The sequence below is a fragment of the Cebus imitator genome, unplaced genomic scaffold (genome assembly GCF_001604975.1).
Source record: "Cebus imitator isolate Cc_AM_T3 unplaced genomic scaffold, Cebus_imitator-1.0 Scaffold148, whole genome shotgun sequence".
In the NCBI taxonomy this organism is placed as follows: Eukaryota; Metazoa; Chordata; class Mammalia; order Primates; family Cebidae; genus Cebus; species Cebus imitator.
Window position 1 is genome coordinate 4,325,080 of NW_016107463.1, and position 27,027 is coordinate 4,352,106.

The following is a 27,027-nucleotide window of genomic DNA, read 5'->3' on the forward strand; positions in this document are numbered from 1 at the left end:
GCTTTTGTTGCCATTGCTTTTGGTGCTTCAGTCATATAGTCCTTGCCCATGCCTATGTCCTAAATGGTATTGCCTACATTTTCTTTTAGGGTTTTTATGGTGTTAAGTCTTACGTTAAAATCTTTAATCCCTACAGAGTTAATTTTTGTCTAAGGAAGGGATCCAGTTTCAGCTTTCTGCATATGGCTAGCCAGCTTTCCCAGTGCCATTTATTAAATAGGGAATCCTTTCCCCATTGCTGGTTTTTGTCAAGTGTGTCAAAGATCAGATGGTTATAGATGTCTGGTGTTATTTCTGAGGCCTCTGCTGTGTTCCATTTGTCTATATCTCTGTTTTGGTACCAGCACCATGCTGTTTTTATTGCTGTAGCTTTATAGTGTAGTTTGAAGTCAGGGAGCACGATGCCTCCAACTTTGATTTTTGTTTTTTGCATACGATTGTCTTAGCTATGCAGGCTCTTTTCTGGTTCCATAAGAAATTTAAGGTAGTTTTTTCCAATTCTGTGAAGAAAGTCAATGGTAGCTTGATGGGGATATCATTTAATTTATAAATTAGTTTGGGCAGTATGGCCATTTTCATGATATTGATTCTCTCTAACCATGAGCATGGTATGTTTTTCCATCTGTTTGTGTCCTCTCTTATTTCCTTGAGCAGTGGTTTGTAGTTCTCCTTGAAGAGATCCTTCACATCCCTTGTTAGTTGTATTCCTAGGTATTCTTTTTGTAGCCGTTGTGAATGAGAGTTCACTCATGATTTGACTCTATTACTGGTGTGTAGGAATGCTTGTGATTTTTGCACATTGATTTTGTATCCTGAGCGAGACTTTGCAGAAGTTGCTTATCAGCTTAAGAAGATTCTGGGCTGAGATGATGGGGTCTTCCAAATATACAATCATATCATCTGCAAATAGAATTTGACTTCCTCTTTTCCTAATTGAATACCCTTTATTTCTTTTGCTTTCCTGATTGCCCTGGCCTAAAAACTCTCAATAAAGCAGGTATCGATGGAATATATCTCAAAATAATAAGAGATATTTATGACTAACCCACAGCCAGTATCATACTGAATGGGCAAAAACTGGAAGCATTCCCTCTGTAAACTGCACAAGACAAGGATGCTCTCTCTCACCACTTCTATTCAACATTGTATTGGAAGTTCTGGCCAGGGATTCTATCTTTAACAATGTACATACCTTAGTTAAAAATTATTTATTGATTTAAAAAATGCTAGTGATTATCTGAGTCTTCAGCAAGTTGTAATCTTTTGGCTAGTAAATGGTGGTCTTGGCTCAATGTTGATACTTGCTGACTGATCATGGTGGTGATTGCTGAAGGTTGATATGGCTGTGGCAGTTTCTTAAAAGACAACAGCAAAATTTGTCATATTGATGACTCTTCCTGTCATAAAAGCTTCTTTGTAGTGTGCAAGGCTGTTTGATAGCACTTTATTTTGTGTAGATCTTTTTAAAATTGGAGCTGATTCTCTCATATCCTGCCACTGCTTTAGTAAATAGACTTATTTAAAATTCTAAATCCTTTGTTGTCATTTAAGCAATGTTTCTAGTATCTTCACCAGGACTAGATTTTATCTCCAGAAACCACTTTTTTTTTTTTTTTTTTTTTTTTTTTTTTGCTGAACCATAAGAAGCAACTCCTCATTCATTCAATTTTATTATGAGTTTGCAGCAATCTAGTCACATCTTTAGGTTCCACTTGTAATTCAAGCTCTCTTGCTATTTCTACAAAATCTGCAATGAAATCCTCTGCTGAAGTCTTGAACCCCTCAAAGCCATCCAGGAGGTAAGAATTAACTGCTTCTAAACCCTTGTTTGTGTTGATATTTTGACCCCTCATAAATTATGAGTGTTTTTAATGGCATCTAGAATGGTGAATCCTTTCCAGAAGGTTGCCCAGATTATCCAGGATAATCATTATCTATGGAAGCTATAGCATTACAAAGTCAGTTTTTAAAATAACAAAACTTGAGAGTCAACATTATTCCTTCATCCATGGACAGCAGAATGGGTGTTGTGCTAGTGAGCATGATAAAAACCATTCATCTCCTTGTATATCTCCATCAGAGCTCTTGGGTGATGGAGTACATTGTCAATGGGCAGTAATATTTTGAAAGGAATCTTTTTTCTGGTCAGTAGGTCTCAACAGTGTGCCTAAAATATTTAGTAAACCATGCTGTAAACAGATGTAAACAACAAAATCCAGGTTTTGTTGTTCCATTTGCAGAGCCCAGAAAGAGTAGATCCAGCATGATACTTAGAGGTCCAAGAATTTTTTAGAATGGTAAATGAGTATTAGCTTCAACTTAATCTCTCCAAGTATATTAGCCCCTAACAAGAGAATCAGACTATCAGAAGTGCTGAAGCCAGCCACTGACTCCTCTAGCTATGAAAGTCCTACATAGAATCTTCTTCCAATAGAAGGCTGCTTAATCTACATTTAAAAATCTGTGGTTTTGTGTAGCCACTTTATCAGTGATCTTACGTAGATTTCCTGGATAACTTATTATAGCTTCTTCATCAATAGTTGCTCTTTCACCCTGCACTTTTTTTGCTTTGGAGATAGCTTCTTTCCTTAAACCTCATGAACCAACATCTGCTACTTTCAGACCTTTCTTCTGCAGCTTCCTCACCTCTCTCAGCCTTCATAGAATGGAGGAGAGTCCCGGCTTTGCTCTGAATTAGGCTTTGATATAAAGGACTAATGTGGCTGCTTTGATCTTCCACACAGAACACTCAAACTTTCTACACATCAGCCAGAAAACGATTTTGCTTCCTTACCATTATTGTGTTGATTGAGTCGTACTTATAATTTTCTTCAAGTGCTTGTTCTTTGCAGTCACAACTTGGCTGTTTGGCTCAAGAGGCCTAGCTTTCAACCTATCTGGACTTTCAACATGCCGTCCTCGATAAGCATAATCATTGTTAGCTTTTGATATAAAGTAAGAGATGTGCATATCTTCCTTTCATTTGAACACCTTTAAGACATCATAGGGTAACTAACTGAACTTATTTCAATATTGTTGTGTCTCAGGGAATAGGGAAATCCAAGAAAAGGGAGACAGAAGGGGTAATGGCCGATTGGTGGAGCAATCAGAACACACACAACATTTACTTCTCATTTTAAATGGGTACAGTTTGTGGTACCATGAAACAATTACCAATAAATATCAAAGATCACTGATCACCTATAACCATAAAAAATAAAATAATACCAATAAAATGTTGAAATATTGCAAGAGTTACCAAAATGTGATGCACAGAAGCAGAGTGAGCAAATGCTGGTGGAAAAAAATGTCACCAATAGACTTGGTTAACACAAGATTGACACAAAACTTCAATCTGATTGTCTTTGAAACACAATAAAATGTAGTATGCGTGTACCCTATTCTTTTCAACACTGAATAAACTCCTTCAAACAGCATCATATTTTGGAGGCTTTTTAAAACATCTTATCAACCTAGTGCCTTTACACTTTATATCTTCAGGAGTAGCTGGGTGAGAATTTAGTTATTGGCACCATTTTCTTCCCTCTCACGCACACATTCAAAGAAATCTCCATTGCGCTGCCTCAACATGAAACAGGAAATATCTTCCACAATCTGTCTTATTAACCATCTTGCCAAAAACCTGAAAGGGAACACGCAGTAGCGGGCAGTTTCTGCAGGAAAGCTGGAAGTAGTGGTTCTATGTACCTTTACTTGAAAAATGAAGTTAGTTTTTCCTATGCAGTCAACACATTAATATATTCAACAAGTATTCTGGGGACTCCTATTTTGTGCTGGTTACTATTCTAGACTCTTCCACAAGAATATGGAAGAAAAAAAGAATATTGAGAAGTCAGAAGGCAAGAATTATTGAAGCAGAAAATAAATGGGATAAAGACAGCAGAAATGACTTGAATTTTAATTCTTCTGTACAAATTGAGATTTTCAACATTTTACAATATGCTTTGCAAAAAACCCTGCAATCAGGCAAACATGCGATATAACTGTCCTCCCTAACTCCATCCCCACCCCACTTCTTATCCATGGAGGCTTTGTACAATATTTTATTGTAAAATCTTGTTACGGTTATAACTTTGTTAGTTATATTTTGATAACTTTTAAATTTCACTGGCATTTCAAGTCTCCTAAGTATCAAATTTTCTGTTTATATTAGCATTCCCTTTCCTTAAAGCAGTGTCTTTTAGGCCAAATCCTATGCGGATTTTCCCAGACTGCTTGATTACTACCTATTGAAAGGTTAAGTCTTACAGACACAAACCAGCTACTTTTTTTCTTCTTATTATCAAAATATGAACACACTCCAAAACCATCTACCACATATTTCACAGAAATGGTTGCCAATGATAAAATTTCAAAAAGAAAATATTGGTCTATATTACAATAATTTTGTACTCTGAATGGTGTTAGGAAACTGGTGAAAAGTTACGTGATTTCTGCTCCATGTGTTTTATTCATCTATGGTTATAGATGTACATTTGTTTCTTGTGGTCAGGAAGAGAAGATAAATAGAATTAACCAATAGGGAAAAGGACGTTGATGATTTCAGTCACTGGAACACCTCTGCCAGAGTCATTATGAGCTCTAATAATAAGTATGTGACTTATGCTTTTCCCTTTGTAATTTCCTCCAAAATTATTTACTATTCAAGGCTTAGCAAAACTTTTTCTTAATACAGCCTGCTACATTAAATTAAAAACATTTCAACCAAGCTTAGAACCATTCTACATGAAAAGAAAAATATACAAGTTTGACAGCCTAATATTTACAAGGAAGAAAAGGTCTTAGAAAGTTATTTTTCTCCATCTTTCATATTAAGTAATTACAACTTTTTGCCAAACTAAATATCTTGTGAAGATCTTTAAAAAACAGCTTTGTAATAAGGCACTAGTGTCATGCTTTACTCTCAAGTAAGAACAGTGGTTAAATTCCTTTGCTGGAAAATTATTTTAAAGTAGCATTTTACAAGTAGCATTTAATTCAGTATAATGCAGTTTCATATAGAAATCTTCCCTCCTCCTTCTGTTGCTAGACACACAAATAGGACTTCTTTCTATCATGATTCTCCTGGTGCCTACCCTTTAGGAAGACTCCAACGAATCCCACTTAGTAATTTTAGGGAGAGTCTCAGAGCAAAAAAAAGAAACAAAAAAAGTCTTCATCTATATCTTATGTAAACACTCATGCATGCTTGAGTCATAAATAACTGCTATATGATCTGTCATTTTCAAGTAAACTGGGAAAAATGGAAATACTAAGAATAATGACCAAGACTGAAGTTAGAATTTCAATTTGCTGAAATAATACATACACACAGGAATCATGTCTCTTTTGTACATCAGTTCACCCATCTTGTGTGGCAGAGTACTATGCATACATTGTCCATTAACACAGAAGAATTCATATTTGACAAATTAGATAAGTATGTGGCACTAAACTGAGATGTTCCAGGATGAGTTCCCCATTCAAATTTATTTATATACGCAAATAAATTTTTTTGTCTAAAATGGCCACCATTTTCATCTAGCAGCTTATTGTTTGCATCCTGAACTAAACAAGGTACTTCTTGCCATAAATAATAGAATTAAACCACTACAGATTTTGGCACTTAGTTGCTTTCTGATCAATTGAAGTTTGATCCTCCCCCTTTAATTAACAGATGAATTTGACATCAATTGTGCATTTGTAATATTTTGTTGAAAGATTGTGTGTGTAGACACACCTGAAGAAAATTATCTAGACAATAGTCCTCCAAATAATAAAAAATATAAAGATTATTTTAACCATTGTCTTATCTATGTCTTTCTCCTGCTTCTAATTTCAGAAAAATAAAATCTAGTGGCATAATTCACAGGTATTGACTTAAGTACTAAAGAAAAGATTTTATGTTGAATTTACCTAGTTGACCATCCATTGCTTGAGAGGCCCTGAGGAAGTTAGCTCAGCAAGTTGTGTAGCTCAGTTCTGGCTAGATTTTGTTGATCTAGCCATTTCATAATTTTATTACTGCCATCTTGATTTTAATTTGAACTGAGTCTTTCAACATATGAAGGCAAGTCATACTTATTTTAAAATGAATTACTGAGTGATTCACTGAGGAAACATTCTGGGATGCTAGAAACATCACTGGAAGATTTAATATACCATCTGAAGGTATATACAGAGGGTAAATTTATTGTGGTTACTTGATTTGCAACATGCGACCCCATAACTCTCTGTGTACAACTGCTGCTTGGGTTTTATCTTACCTCCAACACTGGACATTCTGGAGGACTCCTGATGAGAGCTGGATTTATTACGGTTTTGATTTTTTCGTTTGTTGGCTGCTCTCACCGATCGAAGAAGTACCTCACTCGCCTTGAAGAAGGCCACCATGAACGGTTGTTTAGACTGAGGTCCCTGTCTTCCCACAAGACCAGCGGATTTTACGTTGATACTACGACCTAGAACATAATAGGAAAGAACTTGGTTTATGAAAAAGAAAGAACATTTACCTGATGTGAGAATTCTGAGGGTAACTTGAAAAGGGGAAACATTTTAAAATATGATCAGAATGCCTTCCTTACAGGCCAAGATTCTTATAAATACTGAGGCTTACTATTACAGACAGTTATCCATGCATGTTTTTTCATCTTGCTTCATTCTTCCACCAGGGAACACCCTCCAGCTGCTTTCACTGGGTAATAGCTTCTCAGACCTTCAAGTCAGGAATACTATCAATTGGAAGATTTGACTACTCATTCGCCTGGAAATGTTCACATTTAATGACAATTTAAAACGTATTAGCTATGGGCTCTTCTGTACTAAATGCCCTATAATTTTTTCCTTAAGTGATAAAAGCCGAATACTTGGCAGGGTGTTTCTACTTTCTCCAGCCTATTCGAAGCCTTTCAAGTGTTAATTAGTGCTGATAGTCTTTCCACCTTCACCCGGGCCAGTGCCCAGCAACCTTTACTAAGCTGCACTATACTTAAAGCTCTTCACCAGTCATTCCGGAAGCCTAGTCTGGGGATGAGGTCTGCTTTAAGCCTCAATTATTAAAAGTAGTGGCAAAAAGTGCAACTGTCTTTGCACCAACCTGATAATTATCAGTATGAAGTACTGTGAAATATGCAGAAATTTTGGAATTCTTCCCCTTCTGAGTTTTGACACAACTGAATGTTTTCTGAAAAAAATTAAAAACAGGCAAACCAAGCCTGGAGACTCTCAGAAGAAAAAACAATCCAAGAGGGCTTTGAGACTCAAATTTGCCTATAAACTAGTCTGTGTCTCAGACCCTTATTAGTTCTTTGATGTGGTTATATGTCAGAGAAAAGGAATACAACCAGGACCTATATAGAAGTGAGTTAAAAGTCAAGGTGCCCTAAAGATAAAGTTGATACAGTACCTCTCCCATGTGGCTAGTAATAATAATACTTAAAACTATGTCAAATAGTACTTGCTATGCTAAGCATTTTTCTAAGTAGTTTCCAGGCATTATTTAATTTGGTTCCGCAAATGCCCTAGAGTTAGGTATTACTGGTTTCTTTTAATAGTTCATTTTGTTAGGCTCTTCTAATTTGAAATAATCACTAGAAATTTATATATATATATATATATATATATATATATAAAGAAAACCATTAATAATATCTGGTTCAATGAAAATCATTCAAAGATGATAAACTAACCTTAAATTATAAACTTAGTTGAGAATTACTTAACACATATGCAAAGGTGCTACTCTAGATACAGAAGTTAGCAATCTTTTTAAAAAGAGTAATACGTAATGTGGTGAGATATGTGTATGATTGACTCTGACTTGTCCCATGAGAGATGTACATGTTTTCTTAAAATATTTATTCAGTAAAAACTGTGGAGCAACCTCAGTCCATTATAGGACCTGACCCACCTTAGAAGAAAGAGAAGGAAAGCAAGTCCCTGAAATGGCATCAATGGCATTTTAGCAAATAAACCCTTGCTCTTAACAAAATTTATTTTGGCAGCATAAAAACTTTTGTGTATACTTGTATTGTGCAGAGACCTTCTACCGTCAGAAAATGAGACCGTGTCATATGAGGCTGTGCAGCTGTTGAGAGGGACACAGAGGTCCTTTAAATGTGGAGGTATTGGTTAAAAGAAAAAAAAGGCTGAATCAATTCAGACAGCATAGGCATCTTCCACTATTGTCCTACAACCTACTGGGAAATGTTATCCAATTTCTACAGGCATTAAAATGGCCATCTGCCTCCCAAATGCCACTATCTTCAGTCCTAACAGAGAAGGGACTTACAAATAATCAAAGCAGTAAACCTTAAACAAATAAGCATATAGATTTCTCTTTTAAATGCAAACTTACAGTGGCTCTATGCCAGAGTCTATATTTCTTAGAAAAACTCTATCACTGGCATAAATGAAAGAGGCAGTTTGATTTGTGGTCAGAGCAGTTTCCATTCTACTTCCACTGTAACAAATGTATTAATTCAGCTCAGACTTCCTCCTTCTGGCAACCCTTTCACTGTAAAAAGAGAAATTAGAAGTTCTAGCCAAATAGCATACCTTGAACTGACCCACTTCAATACATAAACACTTTTACAACATGTTTATTCAGGTGTAGCACTTGAAATTGGTTTAAGATGTTTCCAGTGACAGAGAGCTCAGCAAAGGAAAAAAAAAAAGAACTGAGAAACTTAACTGTTATAGAATAGAATAACTGGCAATCTGTTCTTTAAATTTTTTCATTTTTTTTCTGTCTTGGAGTACAGCATAGAAAGTATTTGTAGAAGCTTTTATTTTGATATTTTAATGAAGTGTTAATTTAACAGGAAGTAAATTTTTACTTGTATACATTGATGACTGCAGAAATCATTTTTAATATATGATCTTTCTAATACTGAATCAGGTTGCTGCAAGATGTTCAGAAATGGAAGACAATAAAATCAATTTTCCATTCATTACAACACACACTGACTCTTTTATAGTTAAATAAGCACTTAACAAGAAGTTCCAAGTTTCCTTTGGTTTGCAAGGGGGTTTCTTTTGTTATTATTCCAAAGACTTTGAATATTTTAATTTTTATCTGTGGAGAAATAATACTGCTCTGAAGATTTATGTTCTAAAAACTGTAAAGATGTGTGTATGTTACAAATATAGGTTTCTTGGGTTTTACAAAGGTGGATATTGTATGTGAAGCAAAGTGCCCTTCAAACCAATGTGAACTCCCTTTAAAATTACTTCTAATATTATTGAGTTTCCTCTTGGTTTCCTTTTTACTTTAGCAATGGGGTAACTATTAAGATTCCATAAGTTAATGCTTATTCAGTTACCCGTGGTCTTGAGCTATACCATAGAAGCCTTAACTATTTGACTTACTGTTCCAGACATGATACACTTAAATCGATTATGTTGACTAAATCTTTTCAAAGACTAAATAGTTGTTTTAATAAAAATACTGACAGAAACCCAGACTACACTGCATGTATTAAAAAATAGTAAATTTTTTATAAAATTTTATTTGAACATTTTAAATTATATTATTAAATATACAGTATGTTTTAGATATATAGCTAAAGACACCTACCTAAATCATTTTGATTCAGAAAAACATCATCTTTACACCTTTACATATCTGTATCGCCATGGATTTAATTTTTAAAGCTGTTTCTTATTTTAGAGAAGTTTCCAGTTTAAAAATATACATAAAGATTACGTACTTAATATACAATAGAAATGAAAATGGGGTGAGGTAATGAAAAGAACATTAAAGGATGACCAGCTTGAGCCCAAGCTTAGTCACCTTAAAATTCAAACACGTCCAGGCATAGCTAAGTGTTAGGTTTGAATCACCAAGCATATATTTGAAAGAAAACTGAGCAATTTCATGATCAAGAAGTCATCTAAGGAAAAAGGTGAGCCACAGTGATTTTTTTTTTAAGCCTATAACCCAGAGTTACTTCTGGCACAGCTCCAATAGATACATGTTTAACTCCTAGAAAGAAAGAGAATCAAAAAAAAATCTAATACATAATTTTCGCCCAAAGTTGCTAAAATACTAGGAGGACAAGGTAGCACTACTTTGGAACTTCATTAACAGACTGTGACACAAGTGGTGAACAAAGATTCTCTCTATGGAAGAAGAATGGCTTCTGAGCAGTTCCTCATTGGGGCAGGATGGCAGCAGCAGAATGAGCTCAAGTTATCTTCCGTGTCAGCATCAGCATTGACTTCAGAGTGTAGTACCAGCTCAAAGCTGAGCAGAGCAGCAGTCTGACAACACTGGGAGTTTTAATGTGTACTAATAACTATACCAAAGCAAGAGACAATGCCAGTGATGGGATAAAGTGGCTTCAATTGCAAGGGAAAAATTCCCTCGTATGATATCCATGTCTTGATGTGGACACTGGAAAGAGGGTAGGGATGGGATAAAGTGGCGTCAATTGCAAGAGAAAAATTCCCTCGTATGATATCCATGTATTGATGTGATTTGCTAAATGGATGGCATGATAATAGGAGGTAAAGAAAAACTTGGTTGCTGGAAGCTGTTCAAGCTTAAACACGCAAATGGGAGGGGAGCAGATACAGCAGAGAGGAGATTGGAAAGGTTCTTGAAGGATGTGCCAACATTCCAGTGATCTTGCTGGTGGCAGTCAGACCCAAAGAAACATTGTTTATTCCCAATTATTCCAGGTTTGGGTGTTATATAATAGTTGGATTTTGAAATCAAAGTGGTAATGGTGACAAATGCAGGAGTCCAGACTTTGGTATTGGCATAGATATTGTCTTTTGGATTTACAAAAAAAAAAAAATCTCCTCAGAATTATTGTACAGGAATCATAGTTAAACAACTTGAGCAGCAAATATAGGGGTATTTTATTTTACAGTTTTATTAACTCAGTGAACAAAGATACGGTTGGGATGATATCTTCCAAGAAACTATTACTCTATTCATGAGGCTAGAGCTCTGAACTGCTAAATTTTGTCATAATTGAGGCTGGAGATTCAAGCCTTTTAAATCTGCTACTCTAACCCAAATGACTTCATATAACTATTGAGGTCAGGGTATTGTGGTCACATTTGCCTAAAAACACAACTGAAACAATTTCAGATTTATAGTCATAGGGAAGGTAGGCTGGCAAACCAAAGTTCTATCCCAAACTCACTGGTTTTGTATTTCAGACCACTCCTTTTGGAAAATGTGACTTTCAAAATGTTTATTTCTTTAAAAACAGAGTTATTAAAGGAGATTCTGACATGAAACAGCTCTTCCGAGACATGTTGATGTTATAAGGATAAGTGGTTCCAAATATGATCATTCAGTTTCCCTCTAGGATACACAGTTTGAAAAACATTCATTTGAGGATTTATCAGAGTCTAAACGTTGATATCACTTTGAGAAGTTAGCATACATTCCAGTTTGGTTTTTTCTCCACTAAAAACCACAGTAATTGACTGCTTAACCCAAAACACCTGTGATGGAACTGGTACACAAATGATCTTTTCTTCATTTCAAAAAAGACTCTTACAGTGTCCATGATGGATTTCTTAGCAGTAGTCAAATCAGGGCATTGTCTCACATCCGCACATCTATCTGATCTTCACTTATTTTCAACCTGTTATTAAATTGATTCTGGTACTCCAAAATTATGGATTCTGTGACTCTAAATTATACTAGAATTTTACCCTTTTTAGAAACTGATCATTTAAAATATACAAAATTCACTACCCAGCATATAGACTACATCATATTTATATCAGATTTTAAGGAATGTGGGGAATATAGAATCGTGTCTACTTAAATCTCATATATACTTAAATTTGCTATCACCTTAAATTAAGCATATTGTAATCTAGCTACAAATTTCAACCATGGTGTACTTTGTAAAACTTGAAATTTGCATTTTTTAAAGTTCTGTAAAGGTACAGACCTGTTGCCAGACCTAAGTACACAGACTTGAAGTTATCACAAACAGAAATTTAGCATTCCTCCTTATTACCTTCTAGTTTTTCAAATGCCTTACATGGCTTTATGAATTCAAACAAAAACAAGGAAAAGGTAGGATTTTAAACTATTTTTTAAGTATTAAAATTTAGAGTACGGGATAAGATTTTTGAGCGATTCTTCACAGTGATTCTGGAGTTCTGTTTAACAAATGAGGTTTGTTGTACAATACATTTGCTGGACTTTTCTCATCTCTTTTTACTGACATTTAAAAGACTAATTTAAAAAAACCACTTTGCCCATATTATATATTGATAATTATATATTATTAGTAATATGTGAAAATCAAAGGAAGGAACAATTGCAACAATATGTACAGACACGCATAGGATTCTTGGCTCATAAGAAAAGGGGGAAAAAAGACACACTGGAGAAATGAAATCCAGGAAGAGCTATTGGTAGCAGTATGCTGACACTGGTAGGAACTATGAATTGAGAGTTTTCTGTGGTAAGAAATATCATTACAACTCCTGGTAACAAATAACAGTAGAAGAAATCCATTTTTTTATATGATTGGGGTGTGTTAGGGATAAAGAGGTTGAAAGGAGAAAGATGTTTTAAAGTGTTGACATTCTTTCTAAAAATTTTGAAGATACTGTCATGCACCACAGTTTGATAAAGTGATGGGACTTAGAAAACAAATGGGGATATGTGGTCAGAAACATTGGCATGATAACTAAAGTCCTGAAGAGGGAGATACACAAACCCTTGAGAACCTAAGCTCATGAGACTCCAGGAAGGAGGGCCTGAGGACAGAGAAGCCAAGAACTCTAAAGCAGCATGCCCAGAGGTTTGTGCCCAGTTGTGGAAGCTGTCCAGAATGCTGAAATGTTTTATTGCGTGGAGGGCAGGACTGAGGTGATGGAAAATGATTAGTCTCCTTCCATGGGACATCACTCTGAAATGAGGGGCTTACTGTCTTGGGCATGACAAGCCCAACAAATGTGTTTTACTTGTACCCTATTTTCAGCTGATGGAAATATGAATCTCATGCTAGGAATTGTAGCTTACCTCCACAAAAGCACTTACTTTTTAATAGCCCTTGTCTTTATATATAGCACCTTTCCCCTGAGGTCCTATGAACTTTACAGACATCATCTGTCACATGCCCCAGAAAGATTGGGTAGCAGTTGGTCTTATAGCCCTCATTTATTTTAAGAAAGCAGAAACATTCTTTTCACAAAACCATGAGAACAGTGAATTATTTTTAGTCTTTTTCTCCAGTTATTACGTGACTTTTAAAAATAAAAATTGTATGCATCTTAAATGAAAGAACCTTTTCCTTTAGAAGCCTAGGGGATTATAATAAAATTACAGTGAAGCAGATTTTCAGCAGAAATCAACCAAAAACATTAAAAACTCTCTCTTTGTGTTATAACACCAATGACAAAAAGCTTTTAGATGTCAAACACATTTTAGTTTGTTTCACAGCAGTGAAATTTTAGTATTCCTCAGTTTACCTATAGTGATTAAAGTGGTCTTGGAAACTCACTTAAAGTAGGTGCTTGGAAAACTTACAAAGATCTAAAGGAAATATTCCTTTTATCAGCTACTGTATTATTCCAAAAAATTTTTTTGTTTTATTTTTTCTGAGATGGAGTCTCGTTCTGTCATCCCGGCTGGAGTGCAGTGGTGTGATCTCAGCTCACTGCAACCTCAACCTTGCAGGTTCAAGTGATTCTCCTGCCTCAGCCTCCTGAGTAGCTTGGACTACAGGTACACACCACCTTGCCTGGCAAAGTTTTTGTATTTTTTGAGTAGAGACAGGGTTTCACCGTGTTGGCCAGGCTGGTCTCAAACTCCTGACCTCAGTTGTTCCTCCCACCTTGGCCCATCATACAGGAAACCCTATTTGTTAAATGTTTGACCTTCCCTTTTTATTTTTATATGAACCTATCAAATGCTTATAGGCTACTTCCAGTGTCTTTGGATCAGTCTAGTACCAGCAAAATGGAAGAACAGTAAATTATTTGGCACCCAATAAAGAAGAAAGTGAAAAAGAGAAGTAAACTATATTTTCTAAAATATGCAGTAGAGAACTGATACTGAGATACCTAATGCAATATACCATAGTAGCTACTTCCACAGGAAAACATTTTGAAACCTGCTACCACAGAGAAATAATAAATGTTTAATGTGAGAGATATAATGAGCTTGATTTAGTCATTACGCTATGTGCACATGCATTGAGACACCACATTGTACTGCATGAATATGTACAATTACTGTTTCAATTATAAATTTTAAAATGTGGAGTTTTAGTATTTGGAGCTTTTCTTCACATATGAAAGCTGATCGTAAAGCATTCTTCTGAGAAAAACAAAAACAAAAACAAAAAACCAGAATCTTTCTTCACCAGGTTTTCATATCTCTGGCTATGGCAAGAATGCCATCTAACCTGCCCCACATAAGGGACCATTTACAAGGTGAAATCTCACACCACCATGATTCCTTGCTGGCCCCCAGAGCAAAAGCATCCAAAGCCATTTGCATGCAAAATAATATGTGGTTTCCAAGAGTGTTTTCCTTGTGCTCTATCTAGGTCAGCAGTATCATCTGACCTCATAGCACAAGTAGAACTTTGATATTTCTATCAGTTGTGTGACTTCAGAGAAAAATACTGTGAAGAAGACTTCTACACATAGCCATAACTGGTAACCAAGAGTAGTAAGAAGTATGTCTCAAAGGATAAGGGACATTGGGAATTTAAACAGCCAATTCAATACTTCTGAAATTAAGAAAGAAGCACCAGCTGCCATATCTTGAAGACGGATATTTTACCAGTTCATTTGTATACATCTTATTTACTGCTCACTGAAAAGCAACTGTTAGACTCTTTAAATGCTTAAAATAAGGCTCAAAAAGTCAGATTTTTAACTCAGCCCTGCTACACTACTAAAGTAGCTTGGTTTTTCCTCTAAGTACACAGTATTCCCCTTTTTAGAAACTGGTTGACACTTTCATCTTGAGTTTCTGTATACTTTCACCTTGAGAGCAATGGAGGAAAAATAGCTTGTCAGTAGCATACATATTGTAATTTTCAAGAACAATGTTATAGCTGCTTGTTTCGTTTAGTTCAGGATCAGACTTTCCTTAGTAAAGAGGAAGATGAAGACTCAACACTTCTTACCAGCCATAAGAAGGTGGGTGGCTTCCCCAGTTCCTATTCCACTCTAATTGAAACTTGTCACACTGAGAAAATAGCATACACTTTTTAAGCAGTGAGGATATACAATTTAATTATCAAAGTATTTTTAGTCTAATCAAAATTTTGATTACCACTTCCAGTATATGCTACTGAATGTGATGGTTAGATGCCTTTGCTTTTTGTCTGTTTCTGTTTTGGTTTTCCTGCATGTCAAAATTTAACTCTCAGCAGCATAGAGCCACAGAGGTTGCTCATGCCTTATAATGATCAAAGGTTCTCTTTTCTTCCAACTCATGCTCTCTGCTCAGGACACAAACACCAGCACTACTGCTATTTTTGCAATGCATCCTTGAGAAATATGTGTCAACAATAAGTTAAACCTAAGTAGAAAGAACAGAAAAGACAGTGAACTCTTGTGTATAATGACAATAAGTAGTATTTTATATTTTTCATGACCCTCAATTAATATTACCATGAAAATATTTACTCGACAGGTCATTAGTTTAGCTACAGGGTCTAGAAGAGAAAATATAACAAACAACAGAAACTGAAATATGTTTCTGACTTCAGCATTTGTTTGGTAAGATTGGTGCTCCATAGTTACTGTTCTGAATTAGAGAAAATCAAAAACAGAAATTCAGATGTAGCCAAGCACTTCAATATCCCTATTCGTTAAAAGAAACCTTAAAAAATAGCAAAATATGTATTTCGCCAGGTAGTGAACCACAACTAACTCCTGTTTGTCACCGCTTACTTTAAATCAGTAATTTTAAAGCTTTTTTTTCATATACGTGTTTTAGTTGTGATGCTAAACTTTGGATAAGCAAACTTTGTTAACCATATGGCTCTCATTCAAATATAAACAAACTAAATCAAAACAAAACCTAAGACTTCTGAATTAAGTTACGGTGATCCACCAATGTATGTTAAGATGTTCAGATCTGCAGTTCTCCACTTACAAATGTTACCTGCTTTGGGACTTAAAGAGAACTGTTGTTTCTTAGTACCTAGATTATGCCAAACGCTTCACATATTATTCTTTGTAAAATTTTTACTGCCATACAATTATTTTAAGAGGACATAATAAAGAGATGCAAGTCTTCAAAGGAAAAAAATGCTAGTTTTAAAATGTTTATATAATGGACATGATAAAAACAGCAGAATTTAGTCTTTCAGTTTATTATTATTGAATATATTCTATAATCAATATCTATTTATAAAGAAACATTATTTTCTGCTTAGAAATCATCATATAAGACTAAACGAAGAAGAGGGGGTTCATTATCAAGTTCTAAATAAAGAAATTTGACTAAATTTAATTACGTGTTAAAGTGAATGGCAGAAAAGTTTGTTTTTCTCCTTTCCAATTTGTTAATTTATCAATATAACTATAATTGTATAAAGGGACAAACAAAATATTGAAGCGGTTAATTTAGAAAATAAAAAATATGGCAGAATTACTATTACATTTTGTGGGCCAGATCACAATTAAACTCCAGCCAGAAAATATAAAAACCCAAAAATAATTCCCAACAGCTACAGCATAAAGTTCAATGCTGTTTCATAGTAATCATTTTTAATAACAGTGTTTTATTTGGAAATTATAAAAATAAAGTTATATTTTAGTTCAGAATTTATAAAGGATTTATGTAATTTATAAGAGTCAGCGTATCACAGGCTGGCTCTGCAAATAAATCATTTTTAGATTTATTCCTATGCTAATTTTTCTCATTTACAAAATAGGTTAAGAAGTAGGCATTTCATTTAAAGAGCTTAGCAAAATGCCTAACACTGAGTAAGCTCTCAGCAATGTTAGTTTCCACTAATGTTATTAATATAATTTCAGTTGTCTATTTCAGTTGTCTATCATAGAAAATGCCTGGTTTAAATACTTACTGAAAATCAATTAAAGATACACCTAGAAAGTTAAACCTGGAATAACCATGTAAAATTCAAAAATACTAAATATTAGCATAAAAAAACAAATTGATATTGGCAAAAGATATTGCTGAAATCAGCATATAAAAAAGTGGATTTTTTGTAGATAGAAAATAAGTTTTGCTAAGAATTAGTTTGAAAATACATGGAGTATATTTTATGAAAATGCTGTGTGGCTAATAGGAGAATTAATGAGATCTTTGGTTGAACAAAGTAGAAATTTAACAGTGATCCATTATTTATGTTCAGTTACTCCTGCCATGAAAGACATATTAATGATTTTGCTCATTTTTATACAGTGGGCAAATGACAAAAAACTAAAGCATACAGGAAAGATTTATGTTCTCTGCATATTTATTTTTAGTAGAAATCTAGTCATTTTTAGTATAAATGTACAGGAATTCTTAATGGACACTTTTGGTAAACATTCACATTAAAATGAACAACAGTTATTTCTCTAACCCATCTTTTAAATATTTCTTGATTTCAGGCAAAAAAAAATATGATTTTCAGAAACATTTATGTTTTGAGGTTCTGAAATTTGATGGAAATTTGATAGAAGTAGAAGTCATTCTAAAATGTTCTGGAAAAATTGTGACTGAGTTTTATGTTTTGCTATGATACTAAAACATTTAGTATGGCACTTAAGAAAATACAATCCTACCAAATGTGGTAAGAAGAGCTCTCTAGTAAACTTAATAATTAGAGATATTCAACTATGAATTTATATTTGATTCCTGACATAATTCCTTGAGAATGTATATGCCTGGGTTTTCCATGTCTACACACACACACACACACACACGCACGCACGCACGCACAAAGAAAAACATGTCTACCTTTCTGGTTTCTCTTTACCAGTTACTCCATCGCTGGCTTTATACAATATCTTAAGTTGGGGTTTGAATGTAACTATTTAATACCATCTTTCTCTAAGACAATACATTTCCATTCATTGTACCCTCTCTACATACAGTATATTTGTATATATGAATATAATGCTTAAAGTATAAATATATGCTGAAAGATTACAAATGGCTTACCATTATATGATGCAGCAAGGTTGTAAGTTACTCTAGAAATTACCCGAAACTTTATCTTATGCAATATAATTCCTAGACAAGAAGTCAACTAAATGGTGACTTCTTGAAGTCATGTAGGGCTTATTCCTCACAGAACAAATAATTTATGGCCATTAACTTCTCTTATTCAGGCTTTTTTTTTTCTTTTGTAAAGTGCCTTCAGTTTGCTTTTTATGCACATTGATTTAACTTCTGGACCGTAGAGAAAAGTTCAATTTTATTTATTAATTTCCTTTCTTCAAGTACTCGGAGATAACTATTCTTCCACTATCCTCCTAATATATTCTTAAATATTAATCCAGAAGTCAATATCTAATTATCTTTAAACATTACACAGTACATAAAGAACTACTTATTTATAACAATATTTATCTACAACAAATCATGAGCATATGTTCTTTTTTCCTTTCAGAACCTCTAGCAAGATAAGTGATTGTTTCAGTTTCTTAGATGTAGACAGTCTCTCATTTATTTATTTAAAACCAATTGTCATCACCATAAATTCAGCAAAAGGGGAGCCATATGGTTTTATGAACAAAAATGACTTAATTACTTTAAAAGATAAGATTCAGATAACAGAAGGAAATATTATCAAATCTTAGAATGTTTAAAAGATCCACAGATAAGTGGACATAATTCAACTTTTTGAACTTAGATAAATAATAATGAGAAACTGTAGTCAAAACAGCAGGAGAAAAAGAAAAATATCACCCTTGATCTCAGATTTTCTTCTGCTACTTATTAGCACTGTCAGCTGATATTCAGATTACCCAGCCATATAGATCATCTAACCTTTGACACAGATAAATTAAACCTCTGACAACACAGAGGCTTAATTTGGAGCTGTTTCCGTGAGGTAAAAATGACTGTCTTAGGGATATGGAGAATAACACAACAATCTTAGCCGGATACTTCCATTTAAAGTAGCAGATTCTAGGATTTACTAAATCTAAGTAGATATTAAAAACTCTGCATTTCTCACACAAATACACTTCAATTTTATAAACTAAAAAGAATATTCAGTTGTAACTTACACATTTGTTTAATATATAATCACATGAGGACTTTAGATACTGGAATATAAGTTTCTAATTAGGAATATACTGCTATTCAAAAGATGTGGCAATTTTGGAAAAACTGATTTTAACAGAATACATTTTGGAGCTATTACTGGATATTTTAATTTGGAAAATAAATGTTATCAGTATGTTAAATTACTGTGCATGTAGGAATAAAAAAACAACCCAAGGTTGTAGAAAACGATGAATCCTGTTCCTTGTTAACATACTTTAGCATTTGTCAACTATTGGGAATGAACAACAACAAAAAATAATCACAGGTTAAAAAATAGAGGATATAGCAACGCCCTGGGTAATAAAACGTAAAATTACCCACTGTCAAGTTAATTGTCCAGATTAAAAGAAAGACTTCACTTGAAGTTTGCAGACTAATATTGCTGAAAATAAGAGGATTAAAATGTTGGTACTTTAAAAAATCTCTCATTTTCTAAAATCTAAATGTCAAAATCTAAAATCTCAGCTTTCCGATCATATTCTGGGAAATACGGTTATATAGTGGAGATTTTTATGTGGCTTGCCATAAACATCAACACAACATGTAGCAGGAACCATTGGACCCACTTTTTATCAAATACGACTAAACTTTATTTGATCTTGTGTTCTGTGAACATTAAAATCCTATTTGTAATTCCTTTATTTTTGTAAAAATCCATTTTACTATTTAATGCTTACTAATAGGTTTACTAAATCAAATACTAGTAATTTGTACTGAGGTATTTTTAAGTGAGTTTTTTTATGGTATTGTAGGCCAGGATTTAATAAATTAACCCCATATATAGTCTTACTGAGTTACAAGAAGCTTGTTTCCCTTATTTTCATTGATGCGATTAGTAATCTCTAAAAACATGTTATTTGTCTAAGAACAAAATAGGTCTCAAAAAATTACCATATTAAGTACTAATAATGTAATATTCTGTGGCAGCTATGAATATAAGCATCAATCATTGGTTGATGCCAGCTAATATAAGCATCAGCTGATCTGACACATCTGGGTGTTCATTTCTATTGATTTCATACCCTAGATTGAAACAGGTTAAATTTTCTTAGAATTATTTTATCAACCAGTGTTATTAAACATGAGCCTAATAACATAACTGCCTATATACTCTGCTGTCAACTCAGTTTCAGAATGTATAACAATCTGATCTTTTCCCTGTGGACTATCATTTGTGAGTTTATCTAAAATTTATTTAAATCATCTGTAAAACCTCCACAGTAAAAGAACTAGTCCCAAGTTAAAAAAGTGATAACCAGAGCTAATGTAAGTGAAAAGTCTGTGCAACCTCTAGTCCAAGTCATCAACAGAACTTTATTACTGCCCTGCCATGTGCTAGGTATGCCAGGTACTATTATCTAATACAACCTCACACTCCTTATAAGGTAATTACTATCACACTCGTTGATGCAATGGCTAAAATGGGAAATATTTTATCAGAGCCCAGATTTTAATCTAGTTTTTCTAATGATTTCTTTTTAAAATTTTTATTTCCAGAATGTAGCTATCTGTTCATTTATCCTCCTCATTTAAATTAAATATCAAAGCTTCAAATTCTAAGTTACTATAAGCAATAAGTTTCTAAGTTTTACATTTAAGTATCAGTTATAATTAAATTTAATTTGACAGTTTAATACCTCTGAGCTCTTTTTTTTCTTGATTTGGGTGCAAAATTTAGTGAGACTTTAAACTCTCTGACTTTAAACCCGAAGTTTTACCTTGATGTGGTTGAAAATTATGCTATGATTTTGTTTTCAAAATGGCCTTTGCAGTCCTACTTCTAAAAAATAACCTTATAATGTTTCTTGGACACTAAACAGCTCTCTGACAAAACAATATTTTGATGAGTTGAATACCAATGAATCAGAAACATACGGATTGAATTTTTCTCAATGTATAAGCAAGTTTGAATAGAAAGAAAAAAAGTCACTGGCAAAATTCATTCTGGGCATTGCCAAACCAAAAATGTCTGAAAATATAGGGCTTTTAAAAAGACATTCTAATGAACCCAAAAATACTATCTTTGTTTTTCCGTCTCTAAATTATTCTATAATCCCAAGTTTGAAAAAAAAAAAAAAAAAAAATCTACTTGGAAGACTTAAACTATATAAAGTATAAAACAATGGAAAATTAAAGTGTTTGGGGGGAGAACTCAGGTCTTTAAATTTAGATTAAATTGCTGTCAGTGTGATAAAATGTGTGCATATGTATGCAGGAAAAATCATTACTGCAGACTTATTAGCAATGTTAATAAAGACCTAGTATGTCACTTAATTAATGTATCACTATAATGTAGGGAACTGGAAATCTTACAATAATTTAGGACAGATTTAAGCCTACTCACTTGCTATTAAAAACACAAATAGAATTTATATTATCATAGAGGTTTGTTAACCACAATGAGAGAATGCTTGAGAACTTGGAAACCAATTTTGTAAAATTGGATATAAAATCTTGTCTGGAATCTCTAAATTTTGCCATTAAGAAGCAGCAACTTATTTTTTTCATTTGCTTGTTCATATGTTTGCATTATTTTGCTGAAACAAACATATGGAGCTCTGAGAATTACCTATTCAGCATGAAAAAATAATAAAATATTCTTGAACTCTCTTGCCAAATCTATTGCAGTTCATTTCTCAAATTTCTAAAAAGAGTATTTCATAAACTGACATAATTTCCACAGGCTCGCTGAGGAATCAAAATGCTACTTTTGATTTCAGCAGCCTTTTGATTCCCAAAATACATTTAGACCTTTTTCATACTTTTTCTTCACAGCGGCATGCTAAACAAAATTTAATAATACACATCACTGACTTTCTCCTCTCCTTATGATTTAAACTACTTAACTACTGTACTGTGGTTTGCTCTACAAAAGTCTGCTCCTATGTTACATCAGCCTGGTTTAGTTACTAATAATCCAAAACTTAACAGTTCGGAATGTCTTCTTAAGAGGAACATGTTCAGTGGCAAGTGATCTCCAAGAGGCTTTTAATCACAAACTCAGTTACCATTTAAGATATTTTCAGTACCTACGACCTGCATCGAGCCACACACTGAGGGTACAAGTGTGAATGAATGATACATGTCCCATGACTTCATGAAACTGACATTCATTCGAACCTATAATCACAGTGGTGTTACTGTGATTAATGTTTAGTTCTTTTTATGACTAACAATCAATCTACAAGAGAATATTACATTTAGTTTAGATTTCGTATTCTTTACATGATTTGTTTATGGATTACTTGCCTAATAGCATCTGCAATCATATTTTATACGTGAAAGTTTTATGACCAATTCTGGGCTATTAAATTTTTCCACCATATACCATGCCATTTTGCCATGCTGTGCATTTACTTACCTTTTCCTCATCTGGGAATGAATTACCCTGTCCTCATCATCACTTCCTACACTTCCACGACTTCCCTTCCTCTTCATCTCTATTTCTGAGAATCCTAGCTGCTGATCCAGTTTAAAGACCACCTCTACCGTGGTTCCCTTGGCCCTGTCCCAGGTGTCTTTAGCCATGTATGTTCTGCTTCCCCATGGTGTCTTTTTTGTCGCACTATTTTTTAGTATTAGGGCAGTTTAGTCTAAAATCAGCTACCTATATCTTTCTCTTAGGTGATACGCTTTTGTAACCTGCTGTCTTGCCTGCACAGATACTCAATAATTGTGCATTGGACAAATGGATAAATAATAGTCTACAAATGAACTTGAAAGAAGACTTTCCTATCATCCTTTCATGATTTTCAATTCCTTATGCTTAGAAGAAAACATTCAGAATATATTATCGAAAATAAAAGATGGTCTGTCTGCTCTGAAGCAGTGTCACATTGAGAACACCAGCAGTGGTAATGAGTGAAGCTGTGATAAGCTGAAGCGTCTGGTTATTCATATTTATAAGGAAATGTCACATGTATGTTCTTCACGAGGTTGCAGTTAATAAAATTAAGGTGCCAGGAGAATCAATTACTTTCCCAAGGCCATATCTGCTCCACGTCTGGTTAAAATATGTTTTAAGTATTGCTTAAAAGCAAAAAGCCAGCTAGCCTAGGATATTTAACCATTTTAAAATTCTCCTTATTAGACAATATCAGAGAGACAAATAAAAGCAACAGAAGACTGTGTATCCCAAACTTAACTCTTAAATATAGAATTTGGAACCCTTTTAAAGGAGTAAAACATTAGTTTACTCTAGGATAAATAAAACACTAGTAATTTAAGTAAAATTACCCATGCAATATAGAGAAAATCAGAGAGAAAGGGAAAGTTAAAATACAGAGTAGTTCTCAGAAAGAAAAAGATAAATTGAAAACCACATTGAAGTTTAATTATGGAAATAGTAAAGGAAAGAGAACCAATAGAAAAAAAGAGAAGAGTAGGAAAAAAACAAAAAGGGAAACTTTAGAAAATCCACATGGGGCATGAGGGAAGATGGAAATTAAAAGGAAACACGCTGATCATATTTCATAGATTTCTTGATTTGTTTAGATAGACATTTCAAGCATATCCCCAAAGAGAAGAGTGGGAGAAGCACATACCACTAATTTAATTATTCTTGTTTGGCCCACATACCAGGGAAGGAAGGATTGGCTTACCTCCCCAGTACCGATTTCCCAGTCACATTTCTGACCATAAATGCTCAGTAGCTTCACATTGTAAGAATTCTTGGAAGATTATTTAAATGTGTGCCTTTCTCAGTCTACATTTATAATGCTTGAACTCGGGGGACCCTTTAATGATAATCTTAAAGCCATAACTGTACTCTAACCTATAATCCAGAATACGTAAATTGTTTATAAAAATTCAGCATCATAATTAAAATATAAGAAAAAATCTGGATTTGAGGGCAGAGGAAAGATCGGAAACTTTGTAACACTTTGAGTAAGAACTTTCTTTTTCTAGATCAAGATTTGAGGTCCATAAAACATTCATTAGACTAACGCTTTAAAATGTTCGATTTGTGTGTGAACTTGATTACATATACACAGTCTTTGCAGTCACAGCATCGGTTTTGGTATTATCCATAGGCTGTGAAACTGGCTACAGGTAAAAGAATGCCATGATGAAGTCTTAAGTATTTATAGCGCTAAATTTCCTTGAAAAAGATTCAAGACAAACACAACCTTTACTTACCTCTGTGGTTTGTTAAACAAGACTTTTGTGTAACACAGCAAGGAAAAATGAGGGAGGCAGACTGTAGGTCTAATGTTTTTCTTGTATTATCTGTGATAACTAGAAGTGAACCTTGAATAAAATACTTCCTCTTATTATTTTTTTTTTAGTTATCCTCCCTGTCGCTGGCAGCAACATTTTTAGGGTAGAGAATAAGTGCATAATGTTTATCTCCATTTTTTTTTTATATTTAAAATTAAACATTAAATTCTTAAATCTAGCACACCATTAAATTATGTTTTATCCTCCTATCATGACAAATATAATTTTAAATGACCTGCAATTTTAGATTTTAATATAGAGTGTTAGAACTTTGATCAAAGAGCAACAAAGTTCTGAACATATAGGCCTTGGCTTCCAGAGCCCTCTAAGTAAATATGTCAATGTCCCTATCACCACAGCCTGCAAATTCTGTTCCATGTATATGAATTGCCTGCCTCACAACTTCTTCCCCTAATCACATCTTTGTATTTTAGATTATAGGTCAAATCTAGCCACTGTCCTATGTTCACAGATCCATTGAATTCCTCAGTGTGCTGTGATATGCATTCACCAATATTACTGTGTTACTACTACCTCGTGCATCACTCAGATTCAAGTCTCATAAAGCTATCTGCATTTGCTCACTTGTATATCTCTAGAATCTAGCCAAATGCACAGCATTTAGTAGGTGCCCAATAAATAGTTATGAACATAAGTATTTATTTCTTAAAAGAGAAGATTTCCTGCAGACCCTTCCACAGGTAATTCTGGAGCAGTCGTCCTCGATCAACAATTGCAATGTGTAAAGAACGAACTTGGTATTATTTTCTGCAATTTTTTTTGATTCATTCCATCCCCATCCTCTTTCACTTGGTATTATTGATAGCTCCTTTACTTTCCCAGTGTCTTTTTTGATCCACATTTATCATTGTTTTAGTTGAGCTTTAAGATATAATTTACATATAAAAATATTCATTCTTCTTTGATGTACAGTTCTATAAATTTTTACAAATTATATAGTTGTGTAAATCACCACTACAATCAAGATATAGATCCATATCACTTTATTTATGTCTTTCTTTTGGTGTTGTTACGTTACAGTAGTGCTACTCACTTACATATACATGTCTTCAACACTAGACTAAAAATTCCTTAAGAGCAGTAGCAGAACCTACTTCTTCTCTACCTTCCACCCTAGGGCCTGACAATAAATGTATTGGATAGATGTGTTCTAAATTAGCTAAAATAGTATTGCATTATCCTATGAAATGTGCCACTTTGGACATCATAAATAAAAAACATATATTGGTTATAGTGCACAAAAAAACAACTCTCAATGTGTCAAAACAAGCTTCACAAAAAATATATAAAAATCAGTGCTTACCATCCCCTGTTTCTGCACAGAGCTGTAAGCCCAAATTGTTCTGTGGATTAATCACCCAATGATTGCTGGTCACAGTGATATCAAAGACAAGCCAACCCACATCTAAAGCTTGGGCCGTTCTTGTGTCTAACAAGAACAGATCTGCATCCCTAAAAAGGAAAGGAACAACAAAAAAAGTTAAAAGTTTAAACGAAGATCATTATTTCCTAGACTTAAGGGAAAACATTACAAAAGCAGTCTGTAAAATAACAGGAGTTAAAGAACAAGGGGAACAAGTGACCCAAGTGATGAGTAATAAGATGCAAATCCCTTTGTTACTAGGCTCCCAACCAAACCTGGTACAGATTAGTAATCACTATCTGAAAGTAATTCCCATTTTCCTGCTTTTCATTGGCCTTTACAAACTGATGTAGTGCTTTTAATTTGATTCCTGGTCATCAGTGTTCCTGGTAACTCCCATCTATAAGTAGTCCTCAAAACAAAAAATTAAACTGAATAGAGACAAATGAAAGTAGCTGTTCCAGCTTGGATGAATGCGAAGTCTCAAATGAATGGAACACAGGCAGGATGTAATGTGCTCATCTGTTTTTGAAAGAGTTTCCTAATATTTTTCCTTCTTTTATTATATAATTATTTTATGGATACCAAACACCAAGAGAGGATTACAGAGTGCACCACTGGGTTAAGGGATAAATCCCATGAGTTAAGTGGCGCAATCTACAAGGACTTGTGTTAATATCTTCTGCAAGTGTAAGTTCCCTCAGGACAGTAATGGCTATGAATATGAACTTACATATTTTAGAATAATCTGTAGTGCTTCTGTTATTAACATTTATCCTTGGATTTTTGAATCTTAATTTTAGCATATTTATAAATGTGTAAATATTTGTTGAATTATGAAGAATAATTTATTATTCCCTTATTACAGGCAGTCTCTGAGCTAAAGATACCTATTTCTGACATTTAATCTTTACAGCAGCTCCTTCGTATTGATAAAATTCAGGCTCTGATAAGTTAAGTGTAAAATATTGTATCTCCCTCAAGGTAGAGTTAAAATAACACTATTATGCATTTTATAACCTTAGATATAGTATTGAATCTATTTGAGAGCATATTATTGACCTGGAAAAAATATAGCTATTCATAAGCTATGTTAAATACTATTTTACTGAATTTTCTGTCTCTATACATCATAGAAGTCACTTAAAGGGTGGTTTAGAAAATGTAAAAGACTTTTTTTTTTTTT

At 33.8% G+C, this 27,027-nt stretch overlaps 1 protein-coding gene across 3 annotated transcripts in view; it reads right to left on the minus strand.

Moving 5' to 3' along the window:
* The window catches only part of BMP5 (bone morphogenetic protein 5), a 139,268-nt gene that overhangs the window by 16,401 nt on the left and 95,840 nt on the right, over positions 1-27,027 (minus strand). For all 3 annotated transcript variants that reach the window (XR_001829372.2, XM_017542923.1, XM_037743618.1), the window contains exons 3-4: positions 25,782-25,930; positions 6,267-6,461 (exon numbers count right to left, since the gene is read on the minus strand). Coding sequence is in view for 2 of the 3 variants with exons in the window: in XM_017542923.1 (XP_017398412.1) it covers positions 6,267-6,461; positions 25,782-25,930 (344 nt within the window). In the remaining variant the exon portion in view is untranslated. The remainder of the gene's footprint in view (positions 1-6,266; positions 6,462-25,781; positions 25,931-27,027) is intronic.